Source organism: Esox lucius, chromosome 20 (genome assembly GCF_011004845.1).
Source record: "Esox lucius isolate fEsoLuc1 chromosome 20, fEsoLuc1.pri, whole genome shotgun sequence".
In the NCBI taxonomy this organism is placed as follows: Eukaryota; Metazoa; Chordata; class Actinopteri; order Esociformes; family Esocidae; genus Esox; species Esox lucius.
Window position 1 is genome coordinate 27026427 of NC_047588.1, and position 12587 is coordinate 27039013.

Below are 12587 nucleotides of genomic sequence, written 5' to 3' on the forward strand. Positions count from 1 at the left end.
ACTACCGTGTGGGGAGTCAAAACATCAGTTAAATATTGAATGAATTCAAAACACACGTTTCCTCCACACACAAACACCTAACTTGCCTAATAGTAAATGATTTGCTTAACGTGGACGGATATTAGACAGAGTAAACACTCTTGATTCACCCTGTCGTGATTCACCAGCGGGTCTCACAGCTGGTTAGACACCTCGCCTGGCTGAGCTCGGAGGGCTGGGTTGTAGGCCAAATGGCAGGCCCACAACAACGGAGACACTGCGTGTCTGTCGGTGCATGTTGTGTGTGACATACAATGTAAAACTGACTCTCAATGTCTACAACAACACGGGTCCACACACCGCCAACGTCCGTGTTATCCTCAGAAAGAGTTCAGCGGGCATACTTAAAAATCCTAATTAAAGACAGGATACACGTCTACAGTGTCACACTAATTAACACCTGTGTCAAGGAAATGATTAATAAACAGAATTAAGATAGTGTACCGTCAAACCTTGCCCAACACACCCTTCTCCGTTTCTGTGCGCCTCTGTACCCCACTATAGCGATCATGAGACACACACACACACACACACTCTCTCACACTCTCTGGCCCCCGTCATAGTGATCATACCTGCGTGATAGATAGATCTATGTTTGGGTAACTGGAGGGACATTAGGCCTGAAAATAGCGTGTCTGAGTCTTCTTATTTATATCCTAACCCCTGGTTCCTCAGACTCTGCGGAACGGCCAGGGATTCATGATTTGCCTTGGGCAAGACGCCACCAAGTTTTGGCAGATGGAGAGAGGGAGATGGGGAAAGAAAGAGGCCTCCTTTCGCCTTTCCTTTTGTTGAGTGGACATCAGCACTCCTAGGGTCTTCCAAGGGGATAGACAGGGAGAAAAGAGTGGAAACGGAAAAAGAAGAGAGGAAAGGGCAGAGTGGTGGAACTGAGACAGCCTTGGTCAGCATTCCACCCGTCTCTCAAATCCAGGGAATGAGAGGAGATGAAGAAAAGGAGGGATTGTACGGACTCTCACCTATCCACTGAAGGATATACACATCAGGCTTGGGCCTTCCCTCGCACCCTCAGGTTCCTTCTGTAATGTTCTCTTCCTCTATCGTTCTGCCCAGCCTTCACTTTCACTATCGTTCTTTCAGTTCATGTTCCCTTCTCTTTCCAAGGAACCAGCTTGTCAACTGCTCGAGTACTTAACCTCTTCCACGTATCTCTGACTAGTTTCAAATAAAGTGGTCAAATTGTCATTTGAAGACAACAAGCTCCTTCTCATCTACTGTCCTAGCAAGTATCCAAACAATATGAATGACTATTTAAAGATCAGGTGGCGCCTTCAATTAATGTAATGTGCATAGTCAACACGATCCATTGTAAGGATTTAAAGCAGCATTTCCCAAACTCCATGTCAGGTCACCTCATTTCACAATAAGAGTGTCATAATACAGAGAATACACACTTGGTAGAAAAAAAAACTAAACCGAACTAATGCAGTAAATACAGCTGGGGGAATAGAATATCATCATGAACATGAGCATGGCATTTCCTGTTAAAAAAGATCATACACAAGAACGGCCTGACCTTCCTTAAGTTTGAACTACACAGTCTAAGACCAGATTGTCATAGCTACAATTAAGACAAACATGTTCATTCGTCAAAAACAAATGTTAATATTAACGGGGTCATGGACTAAATGTTTGGAGACACCTGATTTCAATCTGAGCAACATGACTTCATCTGTCCACGCTCACCAGGAGGTGATGCTGTATAAATACATTGAACTTGTCTGCTCACATTTCCTGCTATAGGAATATGTATTTATATCCATGAAAACAGTGACAGCTTTACAGAAGTCTTAAAAGATTTCTGACCATCATAGCAGAGAAGGATATCCATTTAAGAGGTCCTTCATTTCTGCATTGGGTTTCTAAAAATCATGAATGACAAGAACCACCTTAACATGCATTAGGTTCATGAAGTTAGGGTATCACAAGGCATTAACGCAGTAGGATCATCAGGAAGGACTTAACACCAGAAAATGGAAACGGGCAGAGTGACATGACCATTCAGAATATCAAGTGGAAGGCCAAGCAAGAAGGAAAAACAAGATTATTCCCAGAGCAGTGGTATTTTTGTCTTTTCTTACCTGTTGACTAAACCTGTTCTCGTTTACTATGATCTGGGAAGTAATTAGGGTTAACTGCCTTGTTCAGGGTCAGAACATCCTTTTCACCTTGCCGGCTCAGGGATTTAATCCAGCAGACTTTCCGTTACTGGTCAGATGCTTTAAACACCAGTCTACCTGTCGCCCCACAACATCCGTAGTCTAGCACTTAACACCTGATGAAAACAAACATCATGGAGGACAGAGAGACAGAGCAGGAAAGAGATAGACAGATGGGGCAAGAGACAGATGAAGATGGCTACTCAGGCAGAGAGACAGACAGCGACAGAGAGACCTACCAGGGTCTGTTGGTATCTCAGAGCCTTCCTTTGCGATGCATCTGCAGCCATTGACACGCTGTCACTGACCCAAAAATAACCCAGCTGGCCGCTTCAGCATTTCCACCAGCGCTCACAGCACCGCACACACTCTTTACATACAAACACACGCTCAGCTACACATACAGACACTTGTAAAAGACACTTCTTCTAACAAAGTCACATACACACACCAACTCAGTGCGCACACACACACTTGAGAATGACCGTTATTCTGACAAGATCCCCTCCAGTTGATCCAGAAGCAAATCCACAAGCTTGACAGTTCCGGACAGACGTCGGTGTTTAGAAACCTCTGGTACAGTGATATGACGAGGTGGCGGCGGACACGGAGCGTTCCTTTATTAGAACGGCAGACACCTAATCACACCTAACTCACACGCAGCACTCACGCTAACGACACTGATACTGACACACAAACCAACACACACCTTCAGTCCCCCTGAGCAGGCCAGCCAGTCCAACAGTGGGCTGCTAGATCTTTGTTCTTGTTTGGACCTGGAGCAGGGTGATGCCCCCACTCCTCCCACCCCTCACGGGCTGCCCCTGCAACATGAGGAGGGGGGGGGGTGCACCTGACACCCCCATGACAGGTCTCACCTCATGAGCCAATGATGCAAGGCTACTCTGACGATCATGCCCCCCCCCCCCCCCCCCCCCCACACGCTCCAAGACCTCACCCCCCCCCATGCTGACCTTAACACATATAATGGGCTTCCCTTGGCCAGATTAATCCATCGCCATCATGCACATCTACCAGGGACAATCTTTTTTGATCTGGGCTGTATCTCAATGGTCTAATGCGATCACCCTTTGAGAGCCCCAGTCTCTGATGAGACGGGGGGGGCATGTGACCATCCTAGAGAGCGAGCCGGGCCCAGGCCTCGCCAATCCCTTTAACTCTGCTCTGCTTTGGACACCACAAGCCACCACATAACAGCCTAATCTCACCGCATGGCAGTGGCCAGCGAAAAATGTGTCACTGTGGCCGAGGGGGCGAGTGAGCATTTGTGTCAGGGAGAATGACTACGGACAGCTGCCTGAGGTACTGAAGAACAGAGGGCGTTACGGCGATGTGTCATGATGAAGTAGCGTACAGTCATGAAATAGTCCCCACTACAGGCTATGACAGTTATGCAAAAACAGTATACTGGGAGAGGACGTTGAGGTAAACAGGCCAGCCGCACAGCAACACGAGTGATCAAAACATATCACACATAGCGTACATGCAGTACCAGTCACAGGTTTTGGACATACGTACCCATCCACTTGAGTCCAGACTACACATGCAGTGCCCTCGCTCTCACACAACTTACTGCATGTAAACACAACATACCTGATAGAAAAACAGCCTTTATTTTCTGGAATATTTGGCAGTACTGTTTTGGACATGAAAAAACAGCCATCTTCCCACCTCCACCTGCATCTTCTTTGCTTATGGCAGTAACTGTTCCATTCTTTAGTACCTCACACAGAACATCAAGGATGGCCTACGTCAGCATAAAACCTACTTCCGGTGTTTCATTGGTCAAGAGCACCATCCAGACTGTTCCCGTCAAATCACTCCTCACTACAACACTGCTGAAATCCAACAACACGATTCATTTGGAAACATCAATATTGCCGTTTACAATTGAAGGGGAAATATTTTCCAACTAACAAGTACTGTAAATACAAAACATATTACATCTTTCATGTGGCACATTTCAATGGAATATTGCATATTGATATAAGAGATGGCTGCTTTAGAAAAACAAAACAACCCATCAATCTTTAAACATCCATATGGATCCATCTCGTAAATTCAATCATTTCTACAAAGGGGAAACCATTTATTATTCTGAAGGGGGGTGGAGGGATGATGGTGTCGAAGTCAGAGACACACCACCCACCAGTCCAACTGTGGGCTGGCCAGGTCAGGAATGAATGGTCAGGGTCACCGCTAAGGTTAGGAAAACTCATCTTACACAAGTGCCTACAAAGGACTTTGGCGTCAAAGTGACCAGAGATAACTTATAAATAAATTTGATTGATAAATTTGATTGATAACTTACAGTTCCATGGGAATTCTTACATAATACTTAAGTGAGATTAGATAAAGACTCTGAATATTAGATCTACTTGCTCAAATGTCTCTCAGTGGAAGACTCAGAATACTAAAATGTGGAGGTCATAACAGAGGTCCCTCAATGCCAGAGTTTTCACATATTTGTTGTAGACCTGAAGTGAAACACCTGACTCCACTAGTACAGTGGCTTGGTAATATTTTACTATTTGAATCAGGTGTGTCAGTACAGGGCTACAAAACATATTTGAAATGTCTGGCAGTCTTCAGGGAGACGGTTGGGAAACCCTGTGTTATGTGGATCTCCAATTCCAACAAAGCTGCAACAGCTTGTAACTCCATAGTGCCATCTAGTTGCCTGGCAGGCACAAAGAGAAATAGCTTCATTGGGTCAGGGGGCTCCCATATAATTATTACACATTTTAAAATAAGCATCTTCTTTCATACAAAAAAGGGAAAAGGGCTTAAAGTCTTACAAAAAAAGCATTTCAAAATGATTTGATTCCAAAAAAAATATGGATAAAAATACATTTGCATACAAAATACATCTTTAAAAAATAATCATCTTCAAACACAAACATTCCTGTTAAGAAATAAAAAGCAAGAAATCAAAATATACTCTGATGTTAGCTAGTGAAAAAGATTTCATAGGACACGTCAATCCCATTTCAAACTGGCACAGATAGACACAAAGGAATCTTAGCTGATAGGACAGTCCACACATAGCTGCACGCCAGTAGGCTTTATGCCCATTACCAAGTACATGTTCAATTACATGAACTGGTTCCATTTTCCTGTCCAAGAGTTTGTTGAAGGGATAGACAAAGTGCATGTCTGTCCGTGGGAAACTGAACAGGAAATGAAAATTAAGGAATCCTCTGAGTGTTTGGAACGCGGTTTGTGTGTGTGTGGGATTGTAAGGGCACCAGAAGGAGTGGGTCAATAACGGGGTCGGAATGTGTATCGGTCATTGGGGAGGATTGTGTATCATCTGTGTGTGTCAGTACTCAGGGTGGTACTTGGGGAACAGGTAGAGATCTTTACAGAGGGAGCTGGTGTATTCCGACATCTCCTTACAGCGATGGTGAGGGGTGCCAGGAGCATAGCCCTCCCTGTCCTTAATACGACCATTCACCTAGAGAGGAGGGACGGATGGAGGGAGGTAAGGAATGCATTCCTGCAATAGTGGATCATGTAGTGTGTATATACACAGTTCCTTGGGATGTACAAATGTATTCAGGCCCCTTGACTTTCCCCACATTTTGTGGTGTTATAGACTTAATTTGGCAATGATTCAATAGATTTGTTGCCATCAATCTACAAACAACTGAAATATCTCATGTACAAGGATTGAGACTATTTACAGTGACATTCCAAATTGAGCTCAGATGCATACTGAGTCCTGTGATCATCCTTGAAATGTATCTACAACTTGATTGGAGTCCACCTGAGGTAAATTTGACTGATTGGACATGGATTAGAAAAGCACACAACAAATGTCAGAGCAAGAAACAAAGCATTAAGTTCAAGGAACTCTCCATAGACCTCTGAGATGAAAAAAATCTTTGGAAAAATGAAGAAGATAAATTGCCAATCATTAAAAGTTCCCAGGCGCACACTGAGCTCCCCTTATTTTGAAATTGAAGAAGTTTGGAACCACCAAGACTCTTCCTAGTCTTAGTAAGCAGGGAAGAAGTGCCTCAGTCAGGGAGATCACCAAGAACACAATGAACACTACCGGAGCTTCTGAGTTTCTCATCACAGATGAGAGAACTTGCCAAAAGGACAACCATATCTGCCTTACTCCATCAATCAGGCCTTTATGGTAGAGTGACTAGATGGAAGCCACAACTGAGTAAAATAAATATGGGATGCCGTCTGAAGGACGATTACTTGGTCTGATGAGGCCAAAATCCAACACATAAGCCTGAATGGCAAGCACAGCGTCTGGTGAAAACATTGTACCACTCATCACCGGGTAAATACGGTGAAGCATGGTGGTGGGAGCATCATGCTATGGGGATGCTTCTCAGCAGCAGGGACTGGGATAGTGGTCAGGTTTGAGGGAAGGACAAACGGAGCAAAATACAGAGTTCCTTGAAGAAAACCTGAGAGAAAAGGACTTCAGACAGGGGTGAGGGTTCATCTTCCAACATGACAAAGACCTGAATCACACAGCCAAGACATTGCTGGAGAGCATTCGAAAGAAGTCTGTGAATGTCCTTGGGTTTCCCAGCCAGTCAAAGCCCAGACATGAACCCTAATGATCACAGACACTGCCCATCCAATCTGACAGAATTTAAGAGAATCTACAAGGAAGATTGGGAGAAACTGCCCAAGAAGATTAAAGTTGTGATCACTTCCAAAGGCGCTTCTACAAAATACTGAATAACGGGTCAGAATAGTTCTGCACAAGAGATACCAATTTTCAGTTTCATTAAATAAGTTTTCCAAAATATGTTTTTGCTTTATCATTGTTGGGTATTGTGTGACAAATATTAACATAAATTCAGTCTGAAACAACAAACACTTGGTGAACACTTTCTGAAGCCACTGTATGTTTGTGTATGCCTGGCGTGCATGTCGGTGAACACGTTTACCTGCACTAGTATGTCTGAGAGGTGTGTGTCTTTTGCTCTGAGGCGAAGTGCTGAATTGAGCTCCTGAATGAACCAGGACCCTCTCTTGGTGTTCCTCATGGCTGCAGTGCCTAGCAGGAACCAAAACAAACAGCATGACACACCCACAGCAGGACACACCCACACCCCACTACATGACCTACAGACACACCCACACCCCACTACATGACCTACAGACACACCTACACCCCACTACATGACCTACAGACACACCCACACCCCACTACATGACCTACAGACACACCCACACCTCACTACATGACCTAAAGACACACCTACATTCCACTATATGACAGACAACCACCCACACACCTTTGAGGGAAGCAAAGCCACAGATCATGTCAGAGCGCTGCGGCAGTTTGACCCTGAGCCTCCCCCTCTCGTCCGTGGGCGTGGCGTTTCCATCCCCCTCTCCCTCTCTGCCAGCATCCCTCTGTTCACAGCCAGGAGACTGAGTCCTCTCCGGGCCGTCAGACATTTCCACACCACAGTCCATCTCCTCTGTAGGGAGACAGGAGGACTTGTTAGACAGAAAACAGCAAAGTGAGGGAGAGTTGGGATAAGAGGAGTAGATGAACAGAGAGAGCTCACCTCCTCTGCAGGCCTGGATGAAGAACATTTTGGGTTTGTTCTGCAGTAGAGGACAGTGGGCGTTGTCAAACACCTCAAACACCCAGTCCAACTGACACAGAGGGGAAATAAAAATGATCACAATCATTGTCAGAGGGAAAAACGGTTTCACTCCCAACTACAAGAGGAGACACACACACCTCCATGAGCTGTCCATCGGTGCCGTAGACCGCCCCCTCTACCCCGTGTGACAGCAGACACACCACACAGCTGGACACGGTCTGGTGTTCCTGGCGTCTGCTGAACTGCTCAATGCATGTCCGCATGCCCTGACGGAGACACAGGCCCACCAATCATACAGCAGTCAGTCATTAAATCATTCACAGCCTCCATGCACCCATGGCATTACCCCAAGAGGTCACAGGTCAGGAGGCAAACAAGGCCAGGGCCACAGGTTACAGCTACTACATCCATTTATATAACCAACAGCATTGTAGTTAATGTTGCTGTACTATTATCTGTGTGTGTTACCTGAGCTGTGAGGTCTCTCTGGATGGTCACTATGTAGTCCAGCTCAGTGAAGACCTTCCTGAGCACCTCCTCATCCACCTCCCCTCCTTTACGGGTATCCAAATCCGGAGCAGCACAGGGATCAAAGGTCACATTGCTGATGACCAAGCCCAGGCCTCGGGGACTGGAAGTCATACTGTAGGACTGAAAAAGACAAGTAGAGGATGTGCGTGGGTAGAACTGGATGTAGAGAAACTGGAGAACACCTGCATAAACGTCTCCTCAAATACAGTCTGAGCTTCAAAACAATAAGCAGTGGGATTTAACAAAGAACACACAAAAATGTGCGCTTGTACATGTAGCCCCAAACCATGATGTTACTGATACCACGGTTTAGGCTGGGAATTAGGTACTTGTACTCCTCTACACATACAATAGCATTGTACACTCAATGTTAGCAACTAGTACTGCATATTCACAGCACTTGATTCCACATAATAACCCATATAAATATGCTGATTGTCTTGAAAAATAAATGAAAGATTACATTTACATATGGTTTATATCTTATAATAATTACTTAGTATGCTTTAATCTGTTTTCTTAGCATATATTGAACTAAAAAGAGCTCTCCCCCTTGTTGTTCTTAAAGGTCGTATTTACAAACTTCATCTAATCTTTTCAAAATTCATCAGATAATTAACATGAAGCAGCAGCAGAATAGGCAATTTGGGGAGCTAAATTAACTGCGCTCAACTATATGATCCATGCCCTTACATTCACCTCACCATATCTGTTAAAAGAGACATTTGTTTGAGAAAACCCTTCGCCACGGCATTAAGCCACAAGGACGATTCAATGGCAAGGCAGTGAAACACTGGCTTCGTAACACTGGAAAATCTTTGGGTAACTTGCACAGTGCTTGAACTGAAAATAAAACGGATTCACCGGTAAGCACAGACATGGTTTATCTACTGCCAAAGACAGGTGCTTTCCATTGTCTGTTTTAAGACATCATACGGAGAGTTGTACCTGGTCACAGTGAGAGAGGTAAAACTCCTGGGTGGTGGGATGAACAGCCGTGGTGATGGGACTGTCTGCATCCAGACATATCTCCATTGACTCTGAAAAACAGAAGGCCACCATTATTCTGCCGGCTTTAAATGACAGGATATTAGGGAAGTAAAACATACTTCATACATGGCTATAAGAGTAAGATCAAAACTGTTTTTTGATCCTCATAGGGAGGTGCATTGTGGGCAACAATTTAAGGTGAGTGAATGGTATATTTGAATGGTGCATAAACAACCTTTGTACTAGAGCTCTGTGAATGATTCATATGGGTGTGGTCACTGCAGGTGCGAGACTGGATAGGAAGCAGCATTAGACACCAAAAATACCAGAAACTACTTCACACGCGGGTAACATATCATTACTAAGGTGTCAAGGAAGATTTTCATTTACACAAGCACAGTTTGTGAGGCCATAAAAATGCAGATGGAATTACAGAATCGTGAATTCAATAATAGGATTTTTTTAATTGAAAATGAATGAATTGGTCCACGTTTATCACAAAACATTAAAAGAAGGTACTCTGAAGAGGCGTGAGCAATTGGGCTATTTCAACAACCTCCTTATTTTAATGTTATCTACAAAATAGCCTTTGCTTACCAGCAAGGCTATAAAGCCCAAAAAAACAAAATTATGGGGATAAAGGGAACATACTAAACCTGGAAAAGCTAAATAGAAAAAAATTATATTTGGGAGCATTAAATAAAGAAAAATAATTAACAGATCAAAGACTGTGATGCAAGCAAAACAAATTAAAAGATTTTATTTAAAAAAAAGATTTTATTTTCACTAATAACCCCTGACTATGGTCCCTTGGCAAATCCATTTGCATCCAGAAACTGTCAGACACGGTGAATGGAACAGTTGTTACACTGAATGCGCCCGGCTACTCACCATGTGTTCTGGCTCTCTTGGTTTTAACCACCTCCTCTTCTGTGGACAGTTGGAGGGGAGATTCCTTGGACCTCTGCAGAACCGAGGAAATTGAGTATTTACTCCTATGTTTTCACTGACTAATACAACATACATTTTGACAAATGTCTATGTGTATTTCTTATTTTATGGTGTTTCTCATCTGCAGTATGACCACAAGAACAGCGAACGCAGAGTAAGGTTAGGTGTGGACCATCTTAATTCTCATCCCTCATCATCTACGTCTCTCCGAGTCCCTCTCTCTCCTAGTTCTAATCAGCCTCCCTCGTCCCTCTCTCCATCTCCCTCACAACAACTGATGAGAGGTCTCTCTCTCTTTCCATATTCCTGATTAAGCAGCCTGTAGCTTGTGTTGGATCTGATACGAAGCTCACTTCGCTCTCCTCTTTCACCCTTTCTCTGATAGTGAATGAAACGCTGTAGTCTGATGCCTGGGTGGTCTGTGTTGTAGGGCTCGCCACCTCCCTCTCTCTCTCCCTCCCTCCCTCTCTCCCTCCCTCCCTCCCTAGCTGTCACAGGCATCTAGGAGTTGGACAGTGTTACGCTTAGGGTGATAGTGGCGTGATGCACAGCCCTCTCTCTTTATGCCTACCCGGCTGCCTGGATTGTCTGGCCCCCACTCACCTCCCTCTCCCTGCCTCTCACCCTGCTATCTCTCTCCGGCGAATCAGCAAGCAGGTTATATAAGTGATGCTGTTCTGTGTCTTTCAGTGCTGAGCAGAAGCTGCTGAAGGCATGTGGACCACGCTTGGGCAACAAGGAGAGCAGGCACCAGTTGCGCTTTTGGGAGATCTGCGCCGCCTGGGAAACAACAGAGAAGTGAAAGACAAGTTAATCTATAACAACAATCACATTTGATTACATGATGTAAAAACACCAAGAAGTTGTGGATTTTTCACTTTCAATGTTGCAATTTTTTTTTTTTACAAGTTAATTGTGTCATAAGGCGTCAACCGACTTGATAATGTACAGCTAAGGAATTTAAAATGTTCACGTCAACAAACCAGAATGCTTTCTGCCATGCTGTCCGTGAGAATTTCGTCTGCTTGCAGGGACTGAATGAACAGCTCGTCCACCACCATCTCTTTGCAGAGAGTCACTGAATTTCTCCGAAGCGCCCTCTTATCTCGTTCTAGCATGCCACATTCCCCCAACATGCTATTATGACACAAGACAAGAAAAGACTTAACAATTAGACGCGATTCAACTATATCGGCCAAATCCAAAAAGTATCATATCCGCAACAGGATCCAGTACTCATTATTAGCTATTGTAATAGATGAGGGTTACCTTGTTTCCTCAATCGGCGTAGAAATAATGTTTTATATACTGGGTCTCCTATTCCAAGACACAGCACTGCTGATGATAATTACAACAGCTGTCAGGCAGCCAGCTGGAGTGTAGCTAGTTAGCTAACAATGTGAGTGGGGGGGGAAAAGTTGACATAGCTAGCTAGCTAACTTTTCATTCTGAGTAATGGTAAATTAAAAGACAATGTATAAAAACAGGTAACTATCATTTCCCAAGAAGGTTGTTTAAAATGCCAGCGAAATATAAATAACTATGTAAACCAATCTCGCATTTCTCAAAACAAAACAATGTGAAAAAACAGCCAACCGTAGCTAAACAGTCAGATGTAGCTTCAGTAGAAGCTTGCTAACTTGCTCACGGTGGTAAAGACGCCGGATTATTATTTTCTGATAGATTCAAGAATGAAAATGACTGAATGGGTTCTTCTAATGCAATATCATATCTCCCAAAAAAATAAATAATAATAATTGTACTGGATTTCTTTCCTCCACAAATTAGCAACCTCGACGACAGCTAACTTCCGCGCGTAGTGCAGTGTAGTGGGAGGGGTCAAATGTATACTGTGGATTTCAGCCAATGAAAATTCAGAAAACTATGATTGACGTTATACTGGGCGAATATGTGTCAGCTAATTTCATAGCAAGAGTGTGGTTTGGAACTGAAACTAACGTATCAATCAAATCTGATTTTGAATTTGAATCAGTGTTTATAGTAAATAATGAACCAATAGGGAATCAACGAGCAGGTACCTATTTCCATACGGATTTCGTTTGAGAGTATCAACTGCCGACTGACTCTTCTACAAAATATACTGATATAATACAACAAATTATTATTTGTATACACTGTAAGTCATCATTCTCCGATATTTTTACAGTTAATTACAGTCTTACGCTGTTCTAGGAAGCAGTAAGAAACAGTAGTGTTTTCTCCTAAACAATGCATTTATCATTGCATTGCAAATTTATTTTGTATCCCTACCTCTTTCGCT

General features: G+C 43.7%; 2 protein-coding genes across 4 annotated transcripts in view; both read right to left on the reverse strand.

The window, feature by feature from the left end:
* The window catches only part of clcn1b (chloride channel, voltage-sensitive 1b), a 34007-nt gene extending 30883 nt beyond the window's left edge, over nucleotides 1-3124 (reverse strand). The window contains exon 1 of one of the 2 annotated variants that reach the window (XM_010884958.5): nucleotides 2929-3124. Coding sequence is in view for 1 of the 2 variants with exons in the window: in XM_010884956.5 (XP_010883258.1) it covers nucleotides 2459-2509 (51 nt within the window). In the remaining variant the exon portion in view is untranslated. Of the gene's footprint in view, nucleotides 1-2458 lie in introns of both variants that reach the window. The other variant, XM_010884956.5, reaches the window with a different exon arrangement.
* Nucleotides 3125-3830: 706 nt separating this feature from the next.
* casp2 (caspase 2, apoptosis-related cysteine peptidase) lies at nucleotides 3831-12132 on the reverse strand. Of its 2 annotated transcripts, none has more exons than XM_010884955.5 (11): nucleotides 11576-12132; nucleotides 11290-11443; nucleotides 10931-11086; nucleotides 10247-10319; nucleotides 9314-9405; nucleotides 8303-8485; nucleotides 7972-8100; nucleotides 7793-7883; nucleotides 7514-7702; nucleotides 7163-7272; nucleotides 3831-5697 (listed from the first exon to the last, which is right to left on the reverse strand). In XM_010884955.5, the coding sequence occupies exons 2-11, from the start codon at nucleotides 11440-11442 to the stop codon at nucleotides 5563-5565; spliced, it is 1311 nt and encodes a 436-aa protein (XP_010883257.1). In that variant the 5' UTR covers nucleotide 11443; nucleotides 11576-12132; the 3' UTR covers nucleotides 3831-5562. The 2 variants fall into 2 exon arrangements, with proteins under 2 accessions (XP_010883257.1, XP_010883256.1); XM_010884954.4 differs by having other exon boundaries at nucleotides 10910-11086.
* Between the last annotated feature and the right edge of the window lie 455 nt (nucleotides 12133-12587).

Coding starts and splice junctions, on each gene's coding strand:
- casp2 (XM_010884954.4), bottom strand. CDS start 11,442: ATGTTGGGGGAATGTGGCATGCTAGAACGAGATAAGAGGGCGCTTCGG. Junction 11,087..11,289: donor GCATGGCAGAAAGCATTCTG/GTTTGTTGACGT, acceptor GTTGTTTCCCAG/GCGGCGCAGATCTCCCAAAA. Junction 7,703..7,792: donor CATCCAGGCCTGCAGAGGAG/GTGAGCTCTCTC, acceptor GTCTCCCTACAG/AGGAGATGGACTGTGGTGTG.